At 36.4% G+C, this 27236-nt stretch overlaps 1 protein-coding gene across 2 annotated transcripts in view; it reads right to left on the reverse strand.

Moving 5' to 3' along the window:
• The window catches only part of DIAPH2 (diaphanous related formin 2), a 932191-nt gene that overhangs the window by 809059 nt on the left and 95896 nt on the right, over positions 1-27236 (reverse strand). The window contains exon 5 of one of the 2 annotated variants that reach the window (XM_043457769.1): positions 24848-24868. The exons of the other annotated variant lie outside the window; for it this stretch is intronic. Within the exon in view, the coding sequence (XP_043313704.1) occupies positions 24848-24868 (21 nt within the window). The remainder of the gene's footprint in view (positions 1-24847; positions 24869-27236) is intronic. 2 annotated transcript variants of the gene reach the window in all.

Below are 27236 nucleotides of genomic sequence, written 5' to 3' on the forward strand. Positions count from 1 at the left end.
TAATGCCACATGTGGTGTGTTAATCGCTCAGTCGTGTCCAACTCTTTGCAACCCCATGGACTGTAGCCCACCAGGCTCCGCTGTCCATGGGGATTCTCCAGGCAAAAATATTGGAGTGGGTTGCCATGCTCTCCTCCAGGGGATCTTGCCAACCCAGGGATCAAATCCAGGTACTCTGCATTGCAGGCAGATTCTTTATTTTATCATTTATTAATTGCAAAGAAAAATATGGATGATATCTTTTCAACCAAATGGTCACCCATAACATCACCAATAATGGGGCAAATTGATATCCATGTGCCTCATGCATATGATGCACATAAGCATCACCCAAGGAGCATTTTTGATAAAAATATTTACTCTGAATCTAATTAGAGGGAAACAATTAAACAAATGCAAATTGAGAAGCAGTCTATAAAATAACTGGTCAGCCCTCATCAAAACATTAATGAAATGAAAAAAAAAAACTTTAAAGTCCAGGAACTGTCTAGAATAAGAAAGACCAGAAAGTTATGATAAATAAATGTAACACATGATCTTCAATTGAATTATAGAGAAAAGGAGTTATTAAAGGCATTCCCAAAGGAATTGTTAGGGAAATTTGAATATGGGTTTTAAATTAGATAATGGTATATCAGTGATAAATTCTCTGAGTTTTGAAATTATACTGTGCTAATACAGGAGAATGTTCTTGTTCTTAAGAGATACACAGTGAAGTATTTAGGGGTAATGACTTATATATTAGCAACTAAGACTCAGAAAACAGTAAAAAGGAGAAATAAAAAAATACAAAGAATGTAGCAACTATGACAGTGTAAAGAATTAGAGAATCTGAGTGAGGGGTGCAAATATTCATTGTGATATTCTTGTTATGATTCTGTAGTTTTGAAACTTTTCAAAATAAGAAATTAGAGGAAATACTAAAATGTGGTAGTAAGTTCCTCACTGAAAAAGACAAAATGGGTATAAAATAATTGATCAAGTCTGTTAATAAAAGTACTGACTGCCAAACATTCAATCTTGCTTTAACTCAGTTCAAATGGTTAGTTTGTTATATACAAAAAGCTTATAAAATATCTGGGGTGATTTTAATCAATTTCTTAAAATGTGATAACTCAGAAATAAAATGATGCACTTGTATACTCACAATCTAATGTGACATCTTATAATTGGACTACATTAAAAACAAAACCATGAAATTGTTTTAGCAGCTATTTCAGCCTAGTCATCTGTTTAATACAAGTAATTTTTCCAAATGAAGGCCTTGCTTCATTTGCAAAAGTAATTCAACAGCGCCCCCCAAAAGTAATGAATATAGAGATTTACACAATTTCATGAGACTTACTGATGTACTTTTCTGCTACTTAATATCCATTCAACACCTCTAGATTTTTCTCCAACTTATTCTTATTTCATAAATAAGAAAAATATATTATAAACAGATACCTGAGAAAATCGAGATTTAGTGTTGTTTCATATCTTGATAGCAATTTGTATATTATGTTCATCCAATAATGGAATAGATCATAGACATTTTTCATTAGGTGCTTTTAAGCTACTCAGGAAAAACATGTAAAACTATACTATTACTGTTGATACAGTCAAAAGAAAAAGTCATGCCACAACTATCCAAAGCATCAAATGCTTCTAGATACTGTGTTTACAGTAACAAGACTATTATTAAATGAAGTGAGGGTGCCAGGATTGGTTAAAAATACTACTTTGGTATCAGAAGGTACACTCTATCAAAAATCACCTGTATCAGTTTACCTCATCATAAAATAGAGATGCATTTCTGACAAAGTATAGCTACAAAGAGTCACAGAAATCATGTTAAAAATATAACTACACAGCAGAGAAATGACTGGTCATCAGTACCAAATTACTAAGAGTGGTTTATGTTAGCTTTATGAGAGTATGTTTTTTTTTTTTAATTCCCTCTCCTTAACTACATTATCCAATTATCTGAAACATATTACTCTTAGAATGAGAATAACAAACTTGAAAAGCATTTGCTTTCCATCATATTTTTGTTTTAAAACATATTTAAAGGAAACACGGCCTTTTGTATACAAACATCTGGCACTACTTTAAAAAAAAAAAAAAACACTCAAATTCTTAACTATTACCACAGTATGAAAATACTACTCCAGAAACTCCCACCTCTGAGTTTATGTGACCTTATTTTGGAAGTAGTTGAATTCCTAACTTACAGAGTATACACAGTATTCAGCTGAAGAAAAGGAGTTCAAATGAAATGAGAAAGGGAGACTATGGCCGTGCGGTTTAAAATGCAGATATTTGAATATTTAGATGGAAGATTGGTGATAAATCTCATGGTTTCTTGTGCCTTTTCATTAAAAGGGTGACTTTTAAATGTAGTCCATGGTCTGGGGGCCTGCTTGGAAGATTGAGCTTTTACAACGTCATAACTACAGCCAGTTTCAGAACTGACCCTGAGGAATGAATGCATGCGTGCATATGTTACTGGAAGCTAGTAGTAGTTGTGCTTCAGCACTTTCTTCCAAAAAATGTATATTAGGAACAACTGTGAGAATCATTTCTTTGATCACTACTATAATAATGATTTCAATCTTTTGTGTGTGTTACAGTTTACCAAGTACTTCATAAATCTATTAGGATGGCAGTAGAGCTAGCTACAGATAAAGAGACTTGGGCTCACAAAAGATTGAATGCTTCACCCCAAATCACTGGGCCATTAAGAGACAGTGCTATGAGCCAAACCCCAGGTCTTCTGAGACCAAATGCTATAATTTTTACTACGTTATAATTTATGCTCTAAGCACCCATTTTGTGTGGTGGGTTACCAATGGGTTTGATTTACAGTACACCAAGCTGTAAGAAAAACAATTGAAGAAAGATTCCAGGATGTTTCTAGTTTGTCTGATAAGCTATTTTTGGAGTTTCCTGCATAATGACGAAATAATGGGGGAGGGGGGCTCCCTTGGTCTTTCTCAGTCACATCTGTATGGGTATGGCAACCCACTCCAGTGTTCTTGCCTGGAGAATCCCATGGACAGAGGAGCCTGGCAGGCTACAGTCCATGAGGTTGCAAAGAGTCAGACACAACTGAAGTGACTTAGCACGCAAGCACACATGTATATAAAAATCACAATTACTATCAATAGTGCCACCACTAAAAGTAAAAAAAAAAAAAAAAAAGTAACTACACACACACATAAACACGCATGCACGCACACTGAGGTAAATGAGAATAAGAGCATTTAGACTGGGTGTACCACCAAGTGGCACTCACAGTTCTGAGGTCCTAAACTGTACAGTTGAAAAGCAATTAAAAAGAAGGCAGCACAATATGTAAAAGTTAAAGCAAGGGGAGAAGAGGAAGCTGAGGGGCCACTTAAACCTACAAGGACCTAAGAGAGGTTGCATGGGTGATGATGAACAATTGTCCTCAGTGGAAGTAGGAAACCTATCAAGAAGAAAGGGACCCGGATTGCAATAGGAGAAATTTAGTTTATTCTTGAAGAAAAATAAGATTTTAAGATGCTAGACTGCACTTCCATTGGAAGAAGATTTCTGTTCTTGAAAAGCGTTATGAAAGCTGCTTTCTCATTTCGCTTTATATATAGTTCAGTGTGAGAGGCATTGTGAATATGTAGAGGTTGAACACAAGATTGTGTAATTGTTTTATTGTTGTTATAGCCTAGTGTATTTTAAAATGTCTAAGGTGTATTAAGACACAGTGCCCTTTGAGAGCTAATAAGCATTTTAATTACACAGTCTTAATTAAACAAAACTGTTTAATTAAAATGAATTATAAAAGGCAAGACTACATAAGAAAGTTGCATAAGAAAGAACTGATGATATAAAACTTGAAGAAGCACAATGTCTAATGTCTAATCTAATTTTGACACAGGGAAAAGAGCTTTAAGAAATTAAAGGCAGTATCTAAAAATGGGATCATTTCTAATATTTACGTTTGGTTTACAAAGCAGCAGTCTCTCTTTCCTCATATTTAAGTTGCTCAGTACATTCTGTTTATCTGAGCTAATGTTACCCATTTTCAAATAGCTGCTTTGAAAGCACAAAGACCCTGTCTGCTCAGTCGTTTTTGGCCCATAGAGCAACATTTACAAAGAGGCATTTAAGTCTCTGTGATAGAGTAGCTCTCCCAAAGGCAGGGTTCTCTCTATGTTGTTGGTATGACTAGAAGCATTCTCCAGCTGGTAGAAGATAATCTCCTATTAGCAGTCTATGAAGGACTAAAAAATAATGTCAGAAATAATAAATGCTGGAGAGAGTGTGGAAAAAAGGGAACCCTTGTACACTGTTGGTGGAAATTAAATTGGTACAGCTACTATGGAAAACAGTTCCCCAAAAAACTAAAAATACAGTTGTCATATGATACGGTAATCCCACTCTTGGGCATATACCTGGAAAAATGTAAATTCTAATTCTAAAAAATATGTGCACCCCAATGTTCAAAGCAACACTATTTACAACAGCCAAGACATGGAAATAACCTAAATGTCCATCAACAGATGAATGGATAAAGAAGGTGTGGTACACAGACACAATGGAATATTAACTATAAAAAAGAACAAAATAATACCATTTGTAATGGACCAAGAGATTATCATGCTGAGTGAAGTAAGTCAGAGAAAGACAAATATCATGTGATATCACTTATATGTAGAATCGAAAACATAACACAAATGAACATGTCTATGAAACAGAAACAGACTCACAGACATAGAGAACAGACTTGTGGTTGCCAAGGGCAGGAGTGGGGGAGGAGGGGTGGAATGGGAATTTGGGATTAACAAATGCAAACTATTATATATAGAATGGATAAATAATAAGGTCCTACTATATAGCAAAGGGAACTATATATAATATTCTGTGATAAACCATAATGGAAAAGAATATGAAGAAGAGTATACATATGTATAACTGAATCACTTTGCTGCACAGCAGAAATTAACACAACATTGTAAATCAACTACACTTCAATAAAATAAATTTTAAAAATAATAATGTTAGAGAAAGTAAGCAGCCACAGTGATGATCATTATCCATAAATGTCTAGAATCCACCAAATTCTTACTCAGGTTTTTGTTAAGAGGCCAAGCTCTGGACTCAATCTGACTGGGTTCAAGTCCCAGTTCTCCTACTTAGTCGCTGTGCAACCCCAGATAATGTACTTGTTTTCCTAAGCCTCACTTTTCTCATCTATAAAATGGGGGTGATGATTATAATGTTTTAAACTAGTTTTTACATGGAATTTGCTTAGCATAATTCCTAGCACTTAAAGGTTAGATATTATTACATGTGAATACAACGGAATGAATCTTCTATAGATTATTAATTTGCTTGGGCTGTCATAACAAGAAAAAAGAAGAGAAAAGCAAAACTACAGAGTAGATGGCTTAATCAACTACAGTTTATTTCCTCACACTCTGCCAGCTAGAATTCCAAGAACAAGGTGTCAGCAGGATTGGTTTCCTCTGAGGCCTCTCTCATTGTCTTACAGGTGGCCATCTTCTTTCTGTGTCCTCATGGTGTTTCCTCTGTGCACTTCTCTGGTGTTTCTTAATCCAAATTTCCTCTTATAAGGATACCACTTAGACTGGATTAGGGCATACCCTAAAAGCCTCATTTTAATTTAATAATCTCTTTAAAGGCCCCATCTCCAAATAGTCATTCTCAGGTACTGGGAGTTAGGGCTTCAACATAATGACTTTTACGAACCACAATTCAGCCCACAATATAGACCTTATCTGGTTGGGAAGATCCTCTGGAGAAGGGAAAGGGTAACCACCCCAGTATTCTGGCCTGGAGAATTCCATGAACTACATAGTCCATGGGGTCGCAAAGAGTTGGACATGACTGAGTGACTTTCACTTTCACTTTTATCTCATTCTAAGCAAAAACATTCCACACAATCAGAAAATCTGAAATAATTCTGAGGTAAAGTCTCAGTTCTCATAACTTCTCAACTTTCCAAAACAGAGGGAACCTATGTAATTTCATTTAACTTTGAGAGAAGAGAGAGAGAGAGTGATACACAGATGCATACACACACTATAGCTAACTAGTATTCAGGTGCCAATCACACTTTGTAAATCTGCTTTCCGGGAAGCAAATCACTCTGCCAAAAAAGCATCATTATCAATGGAAATAAATGATCCACTTAAACTATACAAAGTAGTTATATACTCAAAACACAAGAATTACATTGCATGAGCAATTATTTTCTCTTTAGATCACAAGTTCATTGAAGAAAGGAATCATGACAGGTTAGTAAAAATTTACGAACAGATCAGCATAAAAAATGAATTCAGAAAGCTTTTTGTATCTTTGATTGATGCTCTTAGAATTCATTTTTGTTTTTGATATTGTTTTGATAGGTAATTGTGGTTGCAACTATAAGAGTACATGAAATGAATGCAATAATCCAGCATCTGAAATATGGTGACCACAGTAAAAAAAAAAAAAAAAAAATTACCTTAAATGTTACTTAAATGTTACCTTAAATGTTACATGACCATTATTTAGCAATGCAGGCCCACAAAGCATTAGGCTCAAAAAGCATTTCATACAAGCACAAGACTGGCTACTAGTTCATGTTATGAACATCTGTTGACCATCAACAAAATATCAATATTTTGACCAGTATATACTACTCAGAAAAAAATCCACGGAAAATGGCTAGACCCCCGGAAATCTGGGGATGGAGGCAATGTCTTCCTGAAAAAAAATGATGCACAAAACTACAGAAATACATACAGAATGTAGCTCAAATGAGAAAATGTGTGAAAGGGCTTTAAAAACTCTAAAGCACTTTATGAATCTAGTGCTGGTAGATTCATAAAGGTGGCATTTTTAAGATGATATTATTCTGCCCTTACCCCATTCAAAGGAGCTAATTCAACCAAACAGTCCTTTCCTAATAGAGAAGCATGAACAAGACATTTGATTAACTAAAATGAAAAACTGAATTGAACATGTGAGAAAAAGGCCAAAATTTAATATATAGTAAGTTAAGGTAATCCTTTAATATCGATCATAGTCTTACTGTGTCTAATTTTCCCCCTGTTGACAACGCTACCTGGATCATGAAAGTACTGTCTCATGAGGAATATCCTTATGTTATGCCACTTGTTTTTTTAATGGTAACAGCAAATTTTACACAAAGCTTTTAAAAGACATGTGGTATAGAGACCACGCCATTTACCAACCAAAACAAACATTAAAAAAACACTTCTCATATAATTATCTCATGCTCTATGGCTGATCAAAATTTTTCCCATAATTGAAAAGTAAAAATAAAATAAAATAAAATACAATATAACTAGTTTTAAGTGTCTTATTCCAAGCATCAGATTTTAAATGTATTCTTTTAACCTGATGATATACACAGAGAAATAATCTCAGTCAAGAGTTTTAACTTGATCACAAGCAGAACTCACAGAAAATAAACCTGCAATGTAGAATTGCACATGAAAAGAATATCTTTCTGTTTCCAATATCAGGATACACTATAAAACATAATGACCTCATACTCATAAATATTAATACAACCAATTTACAAAATATATGTCTAAACGAAAGTCAATATTCATACTGTCTTTTCAGTGTTTCCAAATGCCCAAGGTAAGATGACTTACTAATATTTTATAATTGACATTATCTTAGCATGCTTTAAACAATGAATTTAATCTGGCATGATGAAGTAATGCAATTTATGACAATGCACTGGAAGCGAAGGGGCTGATAAGAAATTGTTCTAAAAATGAATGGAGGTTTAAATAATAAAACCTTTCAAAACATATACAGATATTCCTATACAAAACAAGTATAATACACAAGCCAGCTTGCAGTATCAAAACATAAGGAAACAGAAAGAAAGCTACTCCTTGGCATTTAATGAATGTGAAATTAGAAAAGAACAGAAATGGAACTTTAATAGTGCTTGTGCTATTTTTAAAAGATCATTTATAAAAAGTACCATCATTAAACAGCCTTAGGTCTTATTTTCACCTGATTACCAAATGAATTTCTACTTTATATATACTAGTTCACAATAATTGCACTGGTTATTTTTATTTTGATTGAATTTAGATTTTTAACAAAACTGTCACCATCATAAAACTAAATATTTTATAGTAGCAACTACCCTACAATTTTTAAACCTATAAGAAGAGAAAGGAACAAAAACAATCAAATTGGGATACGAAGAAGCCACGTTTTATCAGGAAGCAGGTACTTCAAACTCCAATAATCAATGTTTTGTCTCCCCCTTCTGGGCAATACAATTTTTTTTTTTTTTTTAAAAACAGCAAAGTAAGATTTGATCTTTTTTCACAGGATATATTCACATAATTGGTGTGACACAAGTGTAACGTTACATGAAGTAATCACAATGATACTATCTGAGCAGTAAACCAATAAAACTTCCATTTTATAATGCAGTAGCAGCTTAACAGCCCACAAACACATACTGCCATGCTTAGTGGTATTTTACAGCTAGTATAATTACTATTACAGCTAGTATAATTACTAGCTTATAGTAAGAAACACATCAATAGCATTTTTAATTTATTAGTTTGAGCTTGGCTAAAAGATTATACTTTTAACTGAAACTTTCTTTCAGTATGAACTCTTTCAGCAGCCTAGGGAAACAAATTCATTTGGCTCTATTTTGAGAAAAGGGTCCTGCAATATTCACTCAATCAGTGCCTAGGATTGCCATGCCCCAATTAGGGCAAAGAAACATACATGAAGAACTACCCTTCATCTATGATGGGGCTTTCCTTTTGAATCAGATTATTTAAAAAACATTGCAAAAAGTACAAATATGACATTCTAATTATGTAAAATGGGTTATCTAGTTCAACAGCAATGTGCAGAGTATATTTTAAATAAAGTAGGAGTTTGAAACAGAAAACCTAATTATAAAATTCTACTCAGTGCTACAAGTGCCAAAGAAATGGTTTTGCATGGTCAAAACTTTATTTTTGTTTCTGTGATTTTACTAATTCCTCCTTGATTAACATGTCTAAACTGAACTCATCCTGACCTTGTCTTGCTCCTGATGTCTCCGGGAGTGCACACAGGTGTGCTCAGTCGTATCTGACTCTTTGTGACCCTATAGACTGTAGCCCACCAGGCTCCTCTGTCCATGGGATTCTCCAGGCAAGAATACTGGAGTGGGTTGTCAGGCCCTTCTCCAGGGGATCTTCCTGACCCAGGGATCAAACCCACATCTCCTACATCTACTGCATCAGCAGGCAGATTCTTTACCTCTAAGCCACCTGGGAAGCCCCTTAATATCTCCATAGAGGCTCAAATCACCACCACTTCAGGGGCTCCCTGTAACTCAAACAGTAAAGAATCTGCCTGCGATGCAGGAGACCAAGGTTCGATCAGTCATTCATGCTTGTAATTTTCAGTTACTATTGATTCACACATCTCCTCTGCCCTTTTTCATCATATGCTGAGGTGGATATATTCTGCTTCCACAATCTCTCTCTCATCACCTCCATTTTTAACCAACCACTCTCCAGTTCAGGGGCTTATTACTTAAACTACAGCAACTTCTCCTTCTTGATCTCCCTGCCCCAGGCTCTAACCTCTCCAATTTCTCCTGCACCATTAATCTTCCCCAAATGAAGCTTGAATTTTGTCATTCCATTGCTCAAAACTTTCCAGGATTCCTCACTGACTTAAAGTACCAACTCCTTGGCATGTCCCTCCTAAAATGGCCTTAACCTACCTTTCCACATTTACAATCCCCTGATATGCTTAACCCATGTTTTCAGTCACCTTAATGAAATACCCCCGTAAAGAGTGGCCTCTGTTTTTCTTCAAATGCTCAAGGCACACTCCTGCCGCAGAGCTGGGGCACTTGATGCTCTCTGTCTTGCCTGTAAAGCTCTTCCTTAGATATGTGCACTGGCTCTCCCCAATTTCATTCATGTCTCTGTTCAGATGTCATTTGCTCAAAGAACCCACCTATCTAAAATAGTACATCCCTGATCACACTTGGCTTGCTCGCATTGCTTTTTCACCTTCATAGCACTTAACACTGCCTGCCATTATATTTGATATGTGTCTTATTGTCTGTCTACCCAAGTAGAAATATAAGCTCCGTGAGGAATTAATCTGTATGGTTCATCATCTGAGCACTTAGAATAGTGCCTGGTCCATAATAGGTGGGCAGTGACTTTCTGTCCAAGAAAACAAAGAATCTGTGGCTAGAAACATTAAGAAACTCTTGAATGGAACAAGTGCTGAATCAGGGATTTAAATTCAGATCTTGATGCTAAAACAAACACTATCCCAAAAGACACCCCACTGCTTGCCCAAGACTTTCAACTATTTCTGCCTTTAAGTTACTTTATATTTAACATTGTTAGGTCTGGTCATTATAATTCCATTTTCCAATTACCATACATAATCATGTCAATTCTGATCCTTTTTTTTCCCCCACAGAAGAATGGTTCTTTTTCCACCCATGGATAAATTATTCCTGGCCTGCAATGAAATCAGCTGTTCTAGCTGATTCCTAAATCTGTTTCAGGCAATGCATTACTAAATTATAAAAACAATTTATTTTGTTTCAAAAAGTTTGCAACACTTACAACTAGAAGCCATTGAAAAAGTCACTCAGTTCTTTCCATCTCTATCCTATTTTATCCTATTCTCTTTTGCTATTTTAAGATATTGACAGGAAAATATTCTATCTTTTCATAGATAATATCTGTAACAATATTCAACTATTTTAATAAATCTTTAAAATAACTTTGTCAATATTAAGACCACACATGAATTTTTAAATTTTTTCAAAGTGCAGCAATAATCTATACCACATAACACATAGCTTTCAATAAACAGGCAAAACATTCTCTTTCTTCCATCCAGTTGAATCCTTCCCATCATTCTTGACCCAGAATAAATCATTCTATTAAATAGCATGAAAACTCGCCCCCCCCAAAAAAGGCAGCTCCAAGTCTTATTTTATTTTACCATGTAATTGTCATGCTTTATGTCTGTCATACCAAGCATTTCATAGAATTTAATACATTTAACCAAAAAATCTAATTTAGACCTATTTGCAAGATTCTCAGTATGTTAAATACATTAAATATAAACAATAAACTTCAAAACCATCCTGAATTGAGTATTACTATCCTCATTGTATCGATGGGGAAACTAAGGTGCAGAGACAGTAAATAAATTATTTAAGGTCACATAGTTAGTATGTAGCAGAGTTGGAATCTGAGCTCAGGTCTATTTGCCTCTGAATCCATGACCTTTACTAAAATTTGAATCCCTTCATAGGGTCTATACCATGGACATTAAAAGACCCACTCTGTAATAGTGAGCATTAATTCAAGGACATACATTATTATTATCTAAAGTAATATAGTAGTAGTATAAAAGAGGCCCTTAAAGAACATACAATGTTACAGAAACTATAAAATAGAGTAGAAGGTGATTCCAGAAGAGAGTTAAAAATGAAGTGCTATCTAAGTTCAGATAAATTACTAGGAGGAAATCTGGGAGTGGGGAAATGGAGATGGGAGGTCAACAGGATAGACTTCATGGAACAGCTGAGGATGGAGAGAATGTTGACAAAGGAAAGAAAACATTCAAAGCAAAGCAAGAAAAAAAAAAAAAACGGATCCAATGAGCCAAGTCAGAAGCAAGATTGCTTGAGGTTGAGTGGGTGGTTATGTTCAGGTAACAGCCTGACAGAAAATTTCTAAAAAAGAATAGTGAAGCTATGTCTAAGATCAGAAAGACCTCAAATGCCTCCAATTGTGCCTCCAATCAAAACCAGAGAGATAAAAGGAAGAAAGGGTGATGAAGACCTGGTTCATTACATATTCCAGCTTTACAATTATAGTCTGGCTTCTACATTACTCATTTTTTGACCAACATATATGGTCTTTAGGCAACAAAAACACTTAAAGTGGCTATTCTAGGATTTTTTTCTCTCTCAAACACTTCTAGCATGTGTGCGTGCCTACTCAGTTGTGTCTGACATTTTGTGACCCCATGGACTGTAGCCCGCCAGGCTCCTCTGTCCATGGGATTCTCCAGGCAAAAATACTGGAGTGGGTTGTCATGCCCTCCTCCAGGGGATCTTCCTGACCCAGGGATTGAACCAGCATCTCTTGCACTGGCAGGCAGGTTCTTTACCAGCTGAGCCACTGGGAAAGCCCTATTTTAGGTTAATGAGACTGTGAAAAATAAACCCTTTTGTACCTGATTTACACCTGGTGATTTTTAAATATTTTTTTCACTCCTCTCTCTAATCTCAACAAACAACAAAACATCTTCCTCCTGAAGGAACCTTACCACCTACACTCTAGAATTAATACCCTCATCAATTCTTCTAGAAACCAATGCTTAGAGTTTGTTCCCTGTAATTCAGGATTTGCCTACTCCAATATAAGTAGCAGCTCACAGATAAAACAATGGGTATAAAATCATTTCTACTGCAGATCCATAACACCTGTCTCATTATGGTGTCTTTTAAAACACCCTTGGACAAAACTGTTCACTGACATAAGCAGCCATTTTGCACCCTTTCCTATATTTCATATTTTAGGCCCTATCTTTAATCTGTTTTCCTGTCTATCTTCCCCATTAGACATAGCATTTTGGGGGCACAAGCTATGTTCACTGCAGAAGGTGTAAAATTTACATCTTTAATAAAAAATGCTAAATATTATAATATTTATATATTATAATAGAGCTATATACATGGGGATATGGAAAGGAAGGAGCTATCTAAGACGCCTTCTCCTTTAAAGACTGACAGGAAGCTTAATCTTGATGGATATGTAGGAGCTTGCTTGGCACACTGAAGAAAAAGGCATTTGGGCTCAAAGCAACAGAATGTGCTTGATTTAGAGGAATTAAAGAATAGGATGTTGGGGGGGGAACAAGATGACAGAGGAGCTGGTGGACGTGGAGTACGTCGCTCTCCACGCATACATCAGGAATACACCTTCAGACATAGAAGTGCTTGCAGAACACCAGCTGAGAGTGGACAGGAGTACCTGACCACCGGAAAAGAATATATAAAACCATGCAAAACTCAGCAGGATGAAGGAACTAGGGGGAAAAACAGAAGTGTTAGTAGGACTGGACCTACCCTTGGTGGGTGGGAGAATTGAAACAGGGGTCCAATCTCCACAACGGAGCACTGTCTTGAGTCAGAAGAGAAACATTTAAGGCTGAGAGTGAGGCAGCTGATCTCTGGCAGCCTAAATGGAATGAGAATCAGACAGTCCTTGCCACAGCCTTACGTACCCCAGACAGGGACACAGGTCCCCTAGAAGGTGCAGCAGCTGGGAGCTGGAGTATAGGGATTGCAGAGCAATCCCAGGGCAAGGGCTGCAGTTGACTGCTGGGAGAGGGACCGAGGGGATGTAAGGGAGGAGACTGCAGTAGAAAATGCCTGTGGAAGGAAGCCAGGCAGCCATGGAAACCATGAGTCACAAGTAGGGGGTGGAGCCATCACCATAGCCTCTCTCTTCCAACAAGGCAGCATCTGGCAGCTGAACTTGATGGGCGAGGCTGGCTGTACTCCTCTGAGTACCTGGTGCTGCCAAAACCCCTGCAACCCAAGCAGCTGCACCACCTCCACACCCACCCCTCACTGGGGCAGACGCAAGTCCTCCAGAACAGTCTCAAGAGCAAACCCCAGTGGACGACCTACATGCACAGGTGGAAATAAAACCACAACTGAAACCCAGGGGCAGTCTGGCTAAGGAAGAAGAGCCAAAACCTTCCCACCAGCTGTATAAGCTGCAGATTAAATCCACAGGATCAACTAGGCAGACTCTGTATCTTTGGAATATATAAAAGGATACTGAAAAAGAGACACAGAAATACAGAACAGACTTTTGAACTCTGTGGGAGAATGTGAGGGTGGGGTATTTCAAAAGAACAGCATATATACTATTTATGGTGAAACAGATCACCAGCCCAGGTGGGATGCATGAGACAAGTGCTCGGGCCTGGTGCACTGGGAAGACCCAGAGGAATTGGGTGGAGAGGGAGGTGGGAGGGGGTATCGGGATGGGGAATACGTGTAAATCTATGGCTGATTCATATCAATGTATGACAAAAAAAATAAATTAAAAAAAAAAAAAAGAAAGAAAAAAAAAAGATACTGAGAGCGCCCACAAAACAAAACAAAAAAAAAAACAAAAAAAAAAAAACCAAAAAACGCACTAGTTCTGATAGCCGTGGACATTGGAGGCAAGAACACACAGGAGTAGAACCACATGAGAATGTGAGCTGCCCACACAGACGATTCACAGACCAGCTCAGTGTTGGAGGGCATCCTAGGGAGGAAAGGGGGACCGTGACTCCCAGAGAGGGAAAGGTCACTGACAACAGTGACTCAAGAAAAATATTTACTATTCTTATATTTTGACTTGCTTCTTTTGTTTTTTCTTTTTTTTTAACCTTCTTTTTCCTCTGTTGTAGTTGTCAATTTTATTAGCACTGTGATCTTTTGACTTTTCTTTTTTCAATCACATTTCTCATTGCTGTTATAAAGGTCTGCCTCCACATTGGCTTTTTGCAGTTCTGTGGAGTTTTCCTTTTTTTCTTCTTCTTTTTTATTTATTTATATTTTTTAATTTTAATTTTTAAATGTTTTAAACCTATTATTCTTTCTACATTTATTCCTCTGTTTGCTTTTCCTACTGTTCTTTCCCCCATGCAGATAACCTTTAATAAATATGTCTTCTCTATCTACCTCTATTTAACTCTGCATTTCTATTCTTTCTTTTCTTTCTTTCCTTTCTTTTTCTCAACATATTTGTTAGTTTTGTTTTCATTGCAATATTCCCCAGGTGGTACCTTGCCTTAGTTTTGTTTTCCATTTGTGCTTTAGTTTTGTTCTTAACTGGTAGATATCATTTTTGGTTTCCTTTGTTCTCCGGGTCAATCCACTGTACTTTATTTTTGTTGGACTGTTTTGATTTTGCTTATGGGTGTCTATGTATATGTGTATATTCCATTATTTTAATCATTATTTGCCTGATTCTGTAACTGCCATTTGTCTGGAATTCATCTTTGGTTTCTTGTTGTTGTGTATTTGTTTTAATCCCATTTAATTCCATAACAGACCACCTATGGAATCTCCATTCCTGGCCAGAGACCAAGCCCTGAGCCTTTGGAGTGGGAACACTGACTCCAAGACCCTAGACTACCAAAGAACTCCTAACCCTAGGGAGCATCAAATAGCAAGAACACCCACAAAGGCGACCACCTGTATATAAGACCCGGCATCACACAACTGCCAGTAGCACCCTGTGCAGGACACCTCATCCAAACAACAAGACAAAAATACAAACCCAAGAGTCAGCAGACAGGATTACCACCTCACTCAGCCCTGCCCACCAGAGGAAAAAAAAAATCACCACAAACCTCACCCTACCAGAAGCTTACACAAACCACTGGACCAACCTTATGAGGGAAGAAACCAAAAGGAAGAAAGAATTCAACCTTGAAGCCTGGGAAAAGGAAACCTCAAACACAGTAAGTTAAAAAAAAAAAAAAGAAAGAAAAGGTAGAGAAACACTGCACAGATGAAGGAACAAACTAGAAACACACAAGTCCAAATAAATAAGGAGGAAATAGGCAAACTACCTGAAAACGATTTCAGAATAATGATTGCAAAGATGATCAAAAACCTTGAAAATAGAATGGAGAAAATGCAAGAATCAATTAACAAAGACGTAGAAGAATTAAAGAATGAATTAATTAAAGAATTAAAGAATGAACTCACAGAGACAAACAACACAATTACTGAAAATAAAAATACTCTAGAAGGAATCAACAGCAGAATATCTGAAGCAAAAAAATGGATCAGTGAACTGGGAGATAAAATGGTGGAAATACCTTCTGAAGAGCAGAATAAAGTAAAAACAATGAAAAGAACTGAAATAGTCTCAGAGACCTCTAGGACAATATTAAACGTACCAATATTTGAATTATGGGGTTCCCAGAAGAAGAAGAGAAAAAGAAAGGGTATGAGAAAATTTTTGAAAAGATTATAGTTGAAAATTTCCCCAACATGGAAAGGGAAATAGTCAATCAAGTCCAAGAGGCACAAAGAGTCCTATACAGGATAAACCCAAGGAGAAACATGTCAAGACACATACTAATCAAACTAACAAAGATTAAACACAAAGAAAGAATATTAAAAGCAGCAAGGGAAAAGCAACAAGTAACATACAAGGGAAACCCCATATGTTTAACAGCTGATCTTTCAGCAGAAACTCTGCAGGCCAGAAGGAAATGGCAGGATATATTTAGAGTACTGAAAGGGAAAAATCTACAACTAAGATTACTCTACTGCCAAGGATTTCATTCAAAATTGTGGGGAACTCAAAAGCTTTGTAGACAAGCAAAAGTTAAGAGAATTCAGTACCACCAAACCAGCTTTACCACAAACATTAAAGGAACTTATATAGTCAGGAAATACAAGAGAAGAAAAAGATCTACAAGAGAAAAGAGAAGAAAAAGATTGCCAGGAGAAATATCAATAACCTCAGATACTCAGATGACACCACCCTTATGGCAGAAAGCAAAGAACTAAACAGCCTCCTGATGAATGTGAAAGAGGAGAATAAAAAGTTGGCTAAAAACTCTATATTCACAAAACAAAGATCATGGCATCCAGTCCCATCACTTCATGGCAAATAGATGGGGAAACAATGGAAACAGTGAGGGACTTTATTTTGGGGGGCTCTAAAATCACTGAAGACGGCAACTGCAGCCATGAAATTAAAAGATGCTTGCTCCTTGGAAGAAAAGCTATGACCAACCTAGACAGTATATTAAAAAGCAGAGACAATACTTTGTCAACAAAGGTCCATCTAGTCAAAGCTATGGTTTTTCCAGTAGTCATGTATGGATGTGAGAGTTGGACTATAAAGAAAGTTGAGCGCTGATGAATTGGTGTTTTTGAACCGTGGTGTTGGAGAAGACTCTTCAGAGTCCCTTGGACTGCAAGGAGACCCAACTAGTCCATCCTAAAGGAAATCAGTCCTCAATATTCATTGTTAGGACTGATGCTGAAGCTGAAACTCCAATACTTTGGCCACCTGATGTGAAGTACCGACTCATTGGAAAAGACCCTGATGCTGGGAAAGATTGAAGACAGGAGGAGAAGAGGACGACAGAGGATGAGATGGTTGGATGGCATCACCAACACGATGGAAATGAGTTTGAGTAGGCTCCAGGGGTTGGTGATGAACAGGGAGGCCTGGCATGCTGCAGTCCATGGGGTCGCAAAGAGTCAGACACAACTGAGCAGCTGAACTGAACTAAACTGAAACAATTAAGAAAATGGCAATAGGAACACACATATCAATAATTACTTTAAATGTAAATGGATTAAATGCTCCAACCAAAAGACACAGACTGGCTGAATGGATACAAAAACAAGACCTGTATATATGCTGTCTACAAGAAATCTATTTCAGACCTAAAGACACATATAGACTGAAAGTGAGAGGATGGAAAAAATATATTCCATGCAAATGGAAAGCAAAAGAAAGCTGGAGTAGCAATCCTTATGTCAGATAAAATAGACCTTAAAATGAAGAAGATTACAAGAGATAAGGAAGGACACTACTAATGATCAAGGGATGAATCCAATAGGAAGACATAACAATTGTAAATATCTATACACTCAACATAGGAGCACCTCAATACATAGACAAACACAAATAGACAGAAAAGGAGAAATTGACAGTAACACAATAATGGTAGGAGACTTTAACACCCCATTTACACCAATGGACAGATCATCAAAACAGAAAATTAATAAGGAAACACAAGTCTTAAATGATATATTAGATGAGACAGATCTCATTGATATCTTCAGAACATTTCATCCAAAAGAAGAAGAATACACTTTCTTCTCAAGTATACATGGAACATTCTCTAAGACAGACCACATCCTGAGTCACAAATCAAACCTCAGTAAATTTTAAAAAATTGAAATCATATCACGCATCTTTTCTGACCATAATGCTATAAGACTAAATATCAATTACAAGAAAAAAAAACTGTAAAAAACACAAACACGTGGAAATTAAACAATATGTTTCTAAATAACGAATAGGTTACTAAAGAAATCAAAAGGGAAATCAAAAAGTTCCAAGAAAATAAATGACAATGAAAACACAACAACTCAAAATCTATGGGATACAGCAAAAGCAATTCTAAGAGCAAAGTTTATAGCAATACAATCCTACCTCAAGAAACAAACAAACAAAAAATCGGATAGACAACCTAACTTTCCACCTAAAACAACCAGAAAAAGAAGAACCAAAAAACCCCAAAATTATTAGAAGGGAAGAAATCATAAAGATCAGAGCAGAAATAAATGATGAGTGAAAAAAAAAAAAGAAACAATAGTAAAGATTAATAAAAGCTGATTCTTTGAGAAGATAAAACTGACAAACCTTTAGCCACACTTATTAAGAAAAAAAGAGAGAAGAATCAAATCGATAAAATTAGAAAATGAAACAGAAGAGGTTACAACAGACAACGCAGAAATACAACAGATTACAAGAGATTATTATGAACAACTATATGGCAATAAAATGGATAACCTGGAAGAAATGAACAGAATGTTAGTAAAGATCATTCTTCCAAGACTGAACCAGGAAGAAACTAGAAAGTATGAACAACTCAATTACAAGCACTGAAATCAAAACTGTGCTCAAAAATCTCCCAAAAAACAAAAGCCCAGGGCAAGATGGCTTCATAGGGGAATTCTAGAAAACATTTAGAAAAGAGCTAATGCCTATCCTTCTAAAATTCTTTCAAAAAAATTGCAGAGGAAGGAACACTTGCAAACTCATTCTATGAGGCCACCATCACCCCGATACCAAAACCAGACAAAGACAACACAGAAAAAGAAAACTAAAGGCCATTATCACTGATAAACATAGATGCAAAAATCCTCAACAAAATTCTAGCAAACAGAATTCAATAACACATTAAAAAGCTCATACATTATGATCAAATTGGGGTTATTCCAGGGATGCAAGGATTCTTCAATATATACAAAACAATCAATGTGATACACCATATAAACAAAATGAAAAATAAAAACCATATGATCATCACAATAGATGCAGGAAAAGCCTCTGAGAAAATTCAGCAGCCACTTTTGATTAAAACTCTTCAAAAAACATGCATAGAAGGAACCTATCTCAACATAGTAAAGACCATATATGATAAGCCCACAGGACACAATATTCTCAATGGTAAAGAACCACCAGCACTCCCCCTAAGATCAGGAACAAGACAAAGGTGTCCATTCTCACCACTATTATTCAACATAGTTTTGGAAGTCATAGATACAGCAATCAGAGAAGAAAAAGAAATAAATGGAATCTAGATTGGAAAACAAGAAGTAAAGCTCCCACTGTTTGCAGATGACATGATACTATACATAGAAAACCCTGAAGATACTATCAGAAAATTACTAGAGCTAATCAGGGAATTTAGCAAAGTCACAGGATACAAAATCAATACACAGAAATCACTGGTGCATTCCTATATACTAACAGTGAAAAATCAGAAAAAGAAATTAAGGAATCAATTCCATTCACCACTGCAACAAAAAGAATAAAATATCTAGAAATAAACCTACCTAAGAAGACAACACTATACAGAAAATTATAAGACACTCATGAAAGAAACCAAGGATGACATAAACAGATGGAGAGACAGTCCATGTTCCTGGGTAGGAAGAATCAATATTGTGAAAATGACTATATTTCCAAATGCAATCTACAGATTCAACACGATCCCTATCAAATTACCAATGGCATTTTTCACAGAACTAGAACAAAAAATTTCACAATTTACATGGAAGCACAAAAGACCCTGAATAGCCAAAGCAGTCTTGAGAAAGAAGAATGAAGCTTCCTAACTTCAGATTATACTACAAAGGTACAGTCATCAAGATAGTATGGTACTGGCACAAAAACAGAAATGTAGACCAATGGAAGAAGATAGAAAGCCCAGAAATAAACCCATGCACCTACAGGTACCTTATTTTTGACAAAAGAGGAAAGGATATACAATGGGGCAAAGACAGCCTCTTCAATAAGTGGTGCAGGGAAAACTGGACAGCTACATGTAAAACAATGAAAGTAGAATGCTTCCTAGCACCATACACAAAGATAAACTCAGAATGGATTAAAGACCTAAATGTAAGACAAGAAACTATAAAACCCTTAGAGGAAAACATAGGTAGAACGCTAGGCAAATCAAAGCAAGATCCTCTATGACCCAAGTCCTAGAGTAATGGAAATCAAAACAAAAGTAAACAAGTGGGACCTGATTAAACCTAAAAGCTTTTGTACAGCAAAGGAAACTGTAAACAAGGTGAAAAGACAACTCTCAGAATGAGAGAAAATAATAGCAAATGAAACAACTGACAAAGGATTAGTTTCCAAAATATATAATTAGCTCATTCAACTCAAAACCAGAAAAACAAACAATTCAATAAAAAAGCGTGAAAAAGACCTAAACAGACATTTCTCCAAAGAAGACATACAGATTGCTAACAAACACATGAAAAGATGCTCAACACTGCTTATTATTAGAGAAATGCAAATCAAAACTACAACGAGATATCACCTCCCACCATTCAGAATGGCCATCATCAAAAAGTCTACAAATAGTAAATGCTGGAGAGGGTGTGGAGAAAAAGGAATGCTCTCGCACTGTTGGTGGGAATGTAAATTGATACAGCCACTATGGAAGATGGTATGGAGATTCCTTAAAAAACTAGGAATAAAACCACCATATGACCCACCAATTTCACTCCTAGGCATATACCCTGAAAAAACCAAAATTGGAAAAGACACATATACCCCAATGTTCATTGCAGCACTATTTGCAATAGCTAGAACATGGAAGCAACCTAGATGTCCATCAACAGATGAATGGATAAAGAAGTTGTTGTATATATACACAATGGAATATTACTCAGCCATAAAAAGGAACACATTTGAGTCAGTTCTAATGAGGTGGATGAACCGAGAGCCTATTATACAGAGTGAAGTAAGTCAGAAAGAGAAAGACAAATATCGTATACTAACACATATATAGGGAATCTAGAAAGATGGTACTGAAGAATTTATTTGCAGAGCAGCAATGGAGAAACAGACAGAGAACAGACTTATGGACATGGGGAGAAGGGAGGAGAGGGAGGAGAGGGTGAGATGTACAGATAGAGTAACATGGAAACCTAATATGTAAAATAGCCAATGGGAATTTGCTGTATGTCTCAGGGAACTCAAACAGGGGCTGTGTATCAAACTAGGGGGTGGAATGGCGAGGGAGACTGGAGGGAGTTTCAAGAGGGAGGTGACATATGTATACCTCTGGCTGATTCATGTTGAGGTTTGACAGAAAACAACAAAGTTTTGTAAAGCAATTATCCTTCAATTAAAAAATAAATAAACTTTAAAAAATTTTTAAAAAATAGGATGTTAATGAATTGCTGAGTGTCCCCATACAGACAGGGGATAGATGAAAGTAATAGTGCAGTTGGAGGTGAAATTAGAAAAGATCACAAAGAGAATAGGGAGCCATCTGAAAGTTTGAGGGGGTAGCAGCAGCATTTCTGGTAACCACAAAGAGCATTCATGGGTGAGTGTGAGAGCAAAGACTAGGAGAGTATTTGAGGAGGCTACAACAATCACAGGAGTGTTAGATGATGGGTCTGAAATTAGGGGAGAGAAATGAGAGTTATTTAGGAAAAATAATCAACAGAACTTGATAACTGATTATGGAGAAACTAGTAATCTTACAGTGGCTTCTGGCACAGGTCATTGGATTGTTTATGTTGTCACAACCAGAAATATAGGCTAGTTCTGGCCCACATTAAAATAAGCTCTAGATTCATTTATTGCCCCAAACTCTATTATTTAACCCCATCCTTCTACACCCAAGCCTCCAGTTTAACACAGGGCCTCACTGACTCTCACATGTCTCCTAGGTGGCCCCCCAAACAAACCTCTATCCGAAGCCAGTATTTCTCAAAGTGAGTTCTTTATTCTAACTAATCAGGATGTCCTGTGGTGCTTGATAAAAATGCAGAATTATTGGCCTTATCCCAGACCCCATGAGGGACAAAATTTGCATTTTGATACTTTCAACGTTGAGAACCATTAGCCTGATCCAGCCTATCTACTACTATCAAATTTATTTTTATTAAACTCTGCTTTCCTCATGTCACTTGCTTGTTCCAACTGATTTCTAATCTTCTACCTGGACTTTAAGATCTTCTTTTAACTTGATTTTTTGATCTTTCCAATATACATTTTTGTTCTTTACAAAATCAACCTCATTTCTCATTCCTTCCTTCTCGCCCACCTGCCGTACCCCCTCCCAAATACAATTTGGTTCTCTTTCCAAGCTTTTGTATTGAATATTACTTCCACAATCTGAGAGCTTTTCCATCATTTCCCCTCCCCTGTCAAATCCCAGCTACCATATCCTGAAAGTCTAGAAATTTGCATGGATTTTTCTCTAATTACTCTAACCCAACTTATGTCTCCTGTCTAATACATAATATTGCTACGGCACAATTAGCAGGCACAACTTAAGGTTTGATTATTTCAACTATATTATTGCAATGATAAGGTTTTATTCTTATTTTCCAGTCATTAGTGCACCCAGCACAGTTCTTGGTACACAATAAGCACTAAAGAAATATTTGCTGATTTTGGAAATCATCCTGAAAGATGGATGGCATTTTTCCCCCAATGTCACATGAATCTGTTAGGTAGTTAGAATAGGAAACAGGAGTCCAGAATGGCGGGGGCTAAAAGATAAGAAAGGAAAAAGCCCATGAAAATAGAACAAAGGAAGGTTCGAGGACCCAAGTGAGGACCTCAGGTAGAACAAACAACACTCCTGGCTAGCGTAATTTACATAGGGCAGGCCCAGGGGGAGAAAAAAACATATAGAAAGAGGAGCCCGAGGGTGTCTCTCTCTCTCTCTCGATGGATTTCCCTGCTATTTCCTAAATAAAATGGAGCTGTAACATGGAACTGTAACACTGACTTGTCTAAGAGCTATAGCACGGTCTGTTCATGACCTGAGAGCTATAACAGGGTCTGTCCAAGACCCGAGAACTGTGACACACCAAAGGCTTTATGTCCATCACTCCAAATCTTTGTTGTGAACAGACAGAACCGAGGAGCATACACTCGCCTGACAAATCCAAAAAGACAGAGGACTTCAATTTTTAAAAGCAAAACAAATGTAAATATATTCACTATTCTAGATACCTGGTGATGTTACAGATAATGTTTCCTGGGGCAGGGGGCGGGGGTGGTGTGTGTGGATAAACTGGGAAATTGGGACTGACATACATACACTACGATGGCAGTGTGCATGCTCAGTTGTGTCTGACTCTTTGCGACCCCATGGACTGCAGTCCACCAGACTCCTCTGTCCATGGGACTCTCCAGGCAAGAATACTGGAGTGGGTTGCCATGCCTTCCTTCAGGGGATCTTCACAACTCAGGGATCAAACCCATATCTCCTGCGTCTCCTGCATTGGCAGGTGGATTCTTTATCACTGTGCCACCTCAGGAAGCCCATATCCACACTAGTATATACAAAATAGATAGCTTATAAGAACCTGCTGTTTAGCATAGGAAACTCTACTCAATACTCTGTAATGGTCTGTATGAGAAAAGAATCTGAAAAACAGTGGATATATGTATATTAATAACTGATTTACTTTTCTGTACATCTGAAACTAACACAACATTGTAAATCCACTATACTCCAATAGAAATTAAAAAAAAAAAAAAGATAATGTTTCCTGGCCTGTTTTCTAAATACAGACTGCTTAATCATGAAGGCAAGGTAATTACAAATAGCTCTTAATTAAAATACAGGCCACTTTTGGTGTACTGATGTAATAGTGTATCATGTAATTGTGGCACTGCAATGCAGTGTCTCATGTATATAAAATTTAGATCAGCAGTTCCCAACCTTTTTGGCACCAGGGACCAGTTTCATGGAAGACTATTTTTCCACAGACTGGGGTAGGTGAGGATGAGTTCAGGAATATTCAACCACATTGCATTTATTGTGTACTTTATTGCTAATCTAATGCCATCGCTGATCTGACTAGAAGTACTGGTTTGCGGCCTGGAGGTTGCGAACCCCTGTTTAGATGACAGCAACTGAAAGAACCTTAAAAGATAATGCAAGCCAATCACTTCAGTTTCTCTACTTAATAACTGAACCTCAGAGAAATTGTATGACTTGCCTAAAGTCACAAAGCTGATGAGCAGCACCCAGCAAAAATAAGCACCCAGGCCTCCTGACTGAACATCAAAGGTTGCTTTCATTACACCACATGCTCAGAGATACTAAAGTCAAAGTGAGATGCTTCAGTAAGAATTCCTGTTAGCATAAACGAAACTTTTAGGAGTCTCTCCCTGCTATCCTGAAAAACTGAGGTAAAACACACCTCAGAATCATAAGGACTGACACAGGCACAGTTCCAAAAAAAAAAATTTAAAAAGAAGTAAAACTTTCTAAGACAAAATATACAATCATAGTGCAGTTCTAAAGTATTTCCCAAAGCCACAGGAAAAATACTTACAAAGTTAAATTCTAATCATGTGATCTTAACATTCATCTTACTACTTTGGTAAAATACACACCAAAAGAAGAACCGAACATATAAAATACTAGAAGCAAAAATCACTCAATCTCCAAAAGCACAAATTCACATCTAAGGGTAAAACGCATCTTTGGTACTCACCGTAACTTTACTTCCAACTATCTGCATGCAGAGGTCAACGGAGAGTAGTTATGGTGTAAAAAAAAAAAAAAACAAACAGCAACAGTATTAATAATCAGAGGCTTTTCACAGAAGTGTTTAGTAAATTAGTAAATAGCTACCTCTATGTGTACTTTTAATATTTTAGGTCTAGAGGTTAATACATCAGTATTAATTTCTACCATATTCCAAAAATGTATAAAGTCGGCAGAATAAAGATTCCCAAATAAAATTATTACCATTTGAGGATTTTTTTTAACTTTTCTGTAATGGGCTTCTCAACTAGTTGTAGTATAAATATCAAGTAATGCAAGATTAAGTGCAATCAGGCATCAGATATTTTATCAGTCCACAACCTCTGAAAAAGTTATCATGAGAAAACTGAATTTTATTCTAATATTGTTTTTTTTCTTTCCTTTTTTTTTCTTGTCCTTTTTTCTTTCCTTTACTATTAAGCTTGGAATTAGGTATTTTAGAATATAAATGTTATACTTAAAGTCATGTGTTTAAGTTAATAAATAAACTTTAGGTTGAAAACTGGAAATTTTATATTGTTATGAATTTAAGGTTTAAAATATTGTTTTATATTATACTTGAAAATTACAAAGAAGATAGATTGCTTATGATTCTAGTTTTCTAGGTCATCCTAGCATTTCTATTATAACAACACAGTTTTCTATATAATGTAAAGACAAAGAAGCAGTTTGTATTTAAATATACTTATTCAGAAGGAGGAAATAGTTCAAAAATTACAACCTCCATTGAGTTTTTCTTATGGTGAAGAAATAAGAGAATTCCTAAGAATTTGTGTTTAAGAAGGCAAGAACCAAAATCATAGTCCTAAAGTATAATTTTATGCCAGAATCCAAATATAAATCATTGTTATCAGATTCCTACACTTGAATATCAAGCAATGTTCAAAAAAAGAGTTCATCCATAATCTAAAACTATTAATCTGATGGCACATATTATCAATACATGTTCTAATTATTAGCTAGTACTTTAAAAATAAAAATCAAATATAACTGAAATCCCAATAAGAATCCTAAGTTTAACAGGATACTACAAGATACAAAAAGAAATGATAGTTTCCTGATTAATTATTTCAGGAATCCATGAATCTCCAAATAGAAAAGCAGCTTTCTTAAATATTCATTTGACAGATTATCTACAGACAGTGACTATTTAGTTGAATAAAAGCCTCTGTGGTGCCGTTAGCAGTCTTCTGAATTGAAAGATACGCTATTGACCTAAATTATTTCTTCCCACCAAAAAGACAGAGGTCTTAAAAAAAAAAAAAAAGAGGTCTTATTTGTCCTGTGTTTATTTACCACAGACATGAAATTTTAAAAAAAAGAAGAAGAAGAAGAAGAATTGCAAGCCTGTCTTAACAATTTAAGCAGGTCTATACTGTTCTGATTGCAAAATGATTGCATTTAGTTAAAGCATAAACAGCAAACAGATTAGATGAGCCAAGAAAAGCTAAAAGAAACTGGTCTGGTCATGTTTGGGCTCAACTGTTTTACCTTATCTAGGTGATGTCTGGCAAAGACTTGAGAAAGAAAATACCTGATAGTGGCAAAGGCAAAACCATTAATACTTGTATGTGTGTGTGCTAAGTCACTTCAGTTTTGTCTGACTCTGTGTGACTCTATGGACTGTAGCCTGCCAGGTTCCTCTGTCCATGGGATTCTCCAGGCAAGAATACTGGAGTGGGTTGCCATGCCTTTCTTTAGGAGATCTTCCTGACCCAGGGATCAAACCCATGTCTCTTATGTCTCCTGCATTGGCAGGCAGGTTCTTTGCCACTAGTGCCACCTGGGAAGCCAATGCATGTATACACACATACAAAAAGATATACTACAACTCTTAACTGCTTATGATATGTGTGTGTGTGCTTAGTCACTCAGTTGTGTCTGACTCTTTGCAACCCCATGGACTGTAGCCTGCCAGGTTCCTTTGTCCATGGGGATTCTCTAAGCAAGAATACTGGAGTGGGCTGCCATGCTCTCCTCCAGGGGATCTTCCCAACCCAGGGATAGAACTCAGGTCTCCTGCATTGCAGATGGATTCTTTACCATCTGAGCTGCCAGGGAAGCCTGCTTATGATATGGGCCAATCTGAAAATATTTAGCGATGTATTTGGTATCACTATTTTAAATTCTTTGCTGAGAGTTTTTTTAATCAATGCCACCTTTCAATGTATCTTCAAAAAATGTAACTTTACATATTTTTAAATCTCAACCTCAAAGACTGTGATTTAAGTTAGAAATTAATTAGTTTCTTAATATGGTCATAAGGACACTGACATCTGGCAAACTAATGTTCGGATTTCAGTGACAAATTTTTTCCTCATAAACATCTTTGCACA

This window comes from Cervus canadensis, chromosome X (assembly GCF_019320065.1).
Source record: "Cervus canadensis isolate Bull #8, Minnesota chromosome X, ASM1932006v1, whole genome shotgun sequence".
NCBI classification, from domain to species: domain Eukaryota; kingdom Metazoa; phylum Chordata; class Mammalia; order Artiodactyla; family Cervidae; genus Cervus; species Cervus canadensis.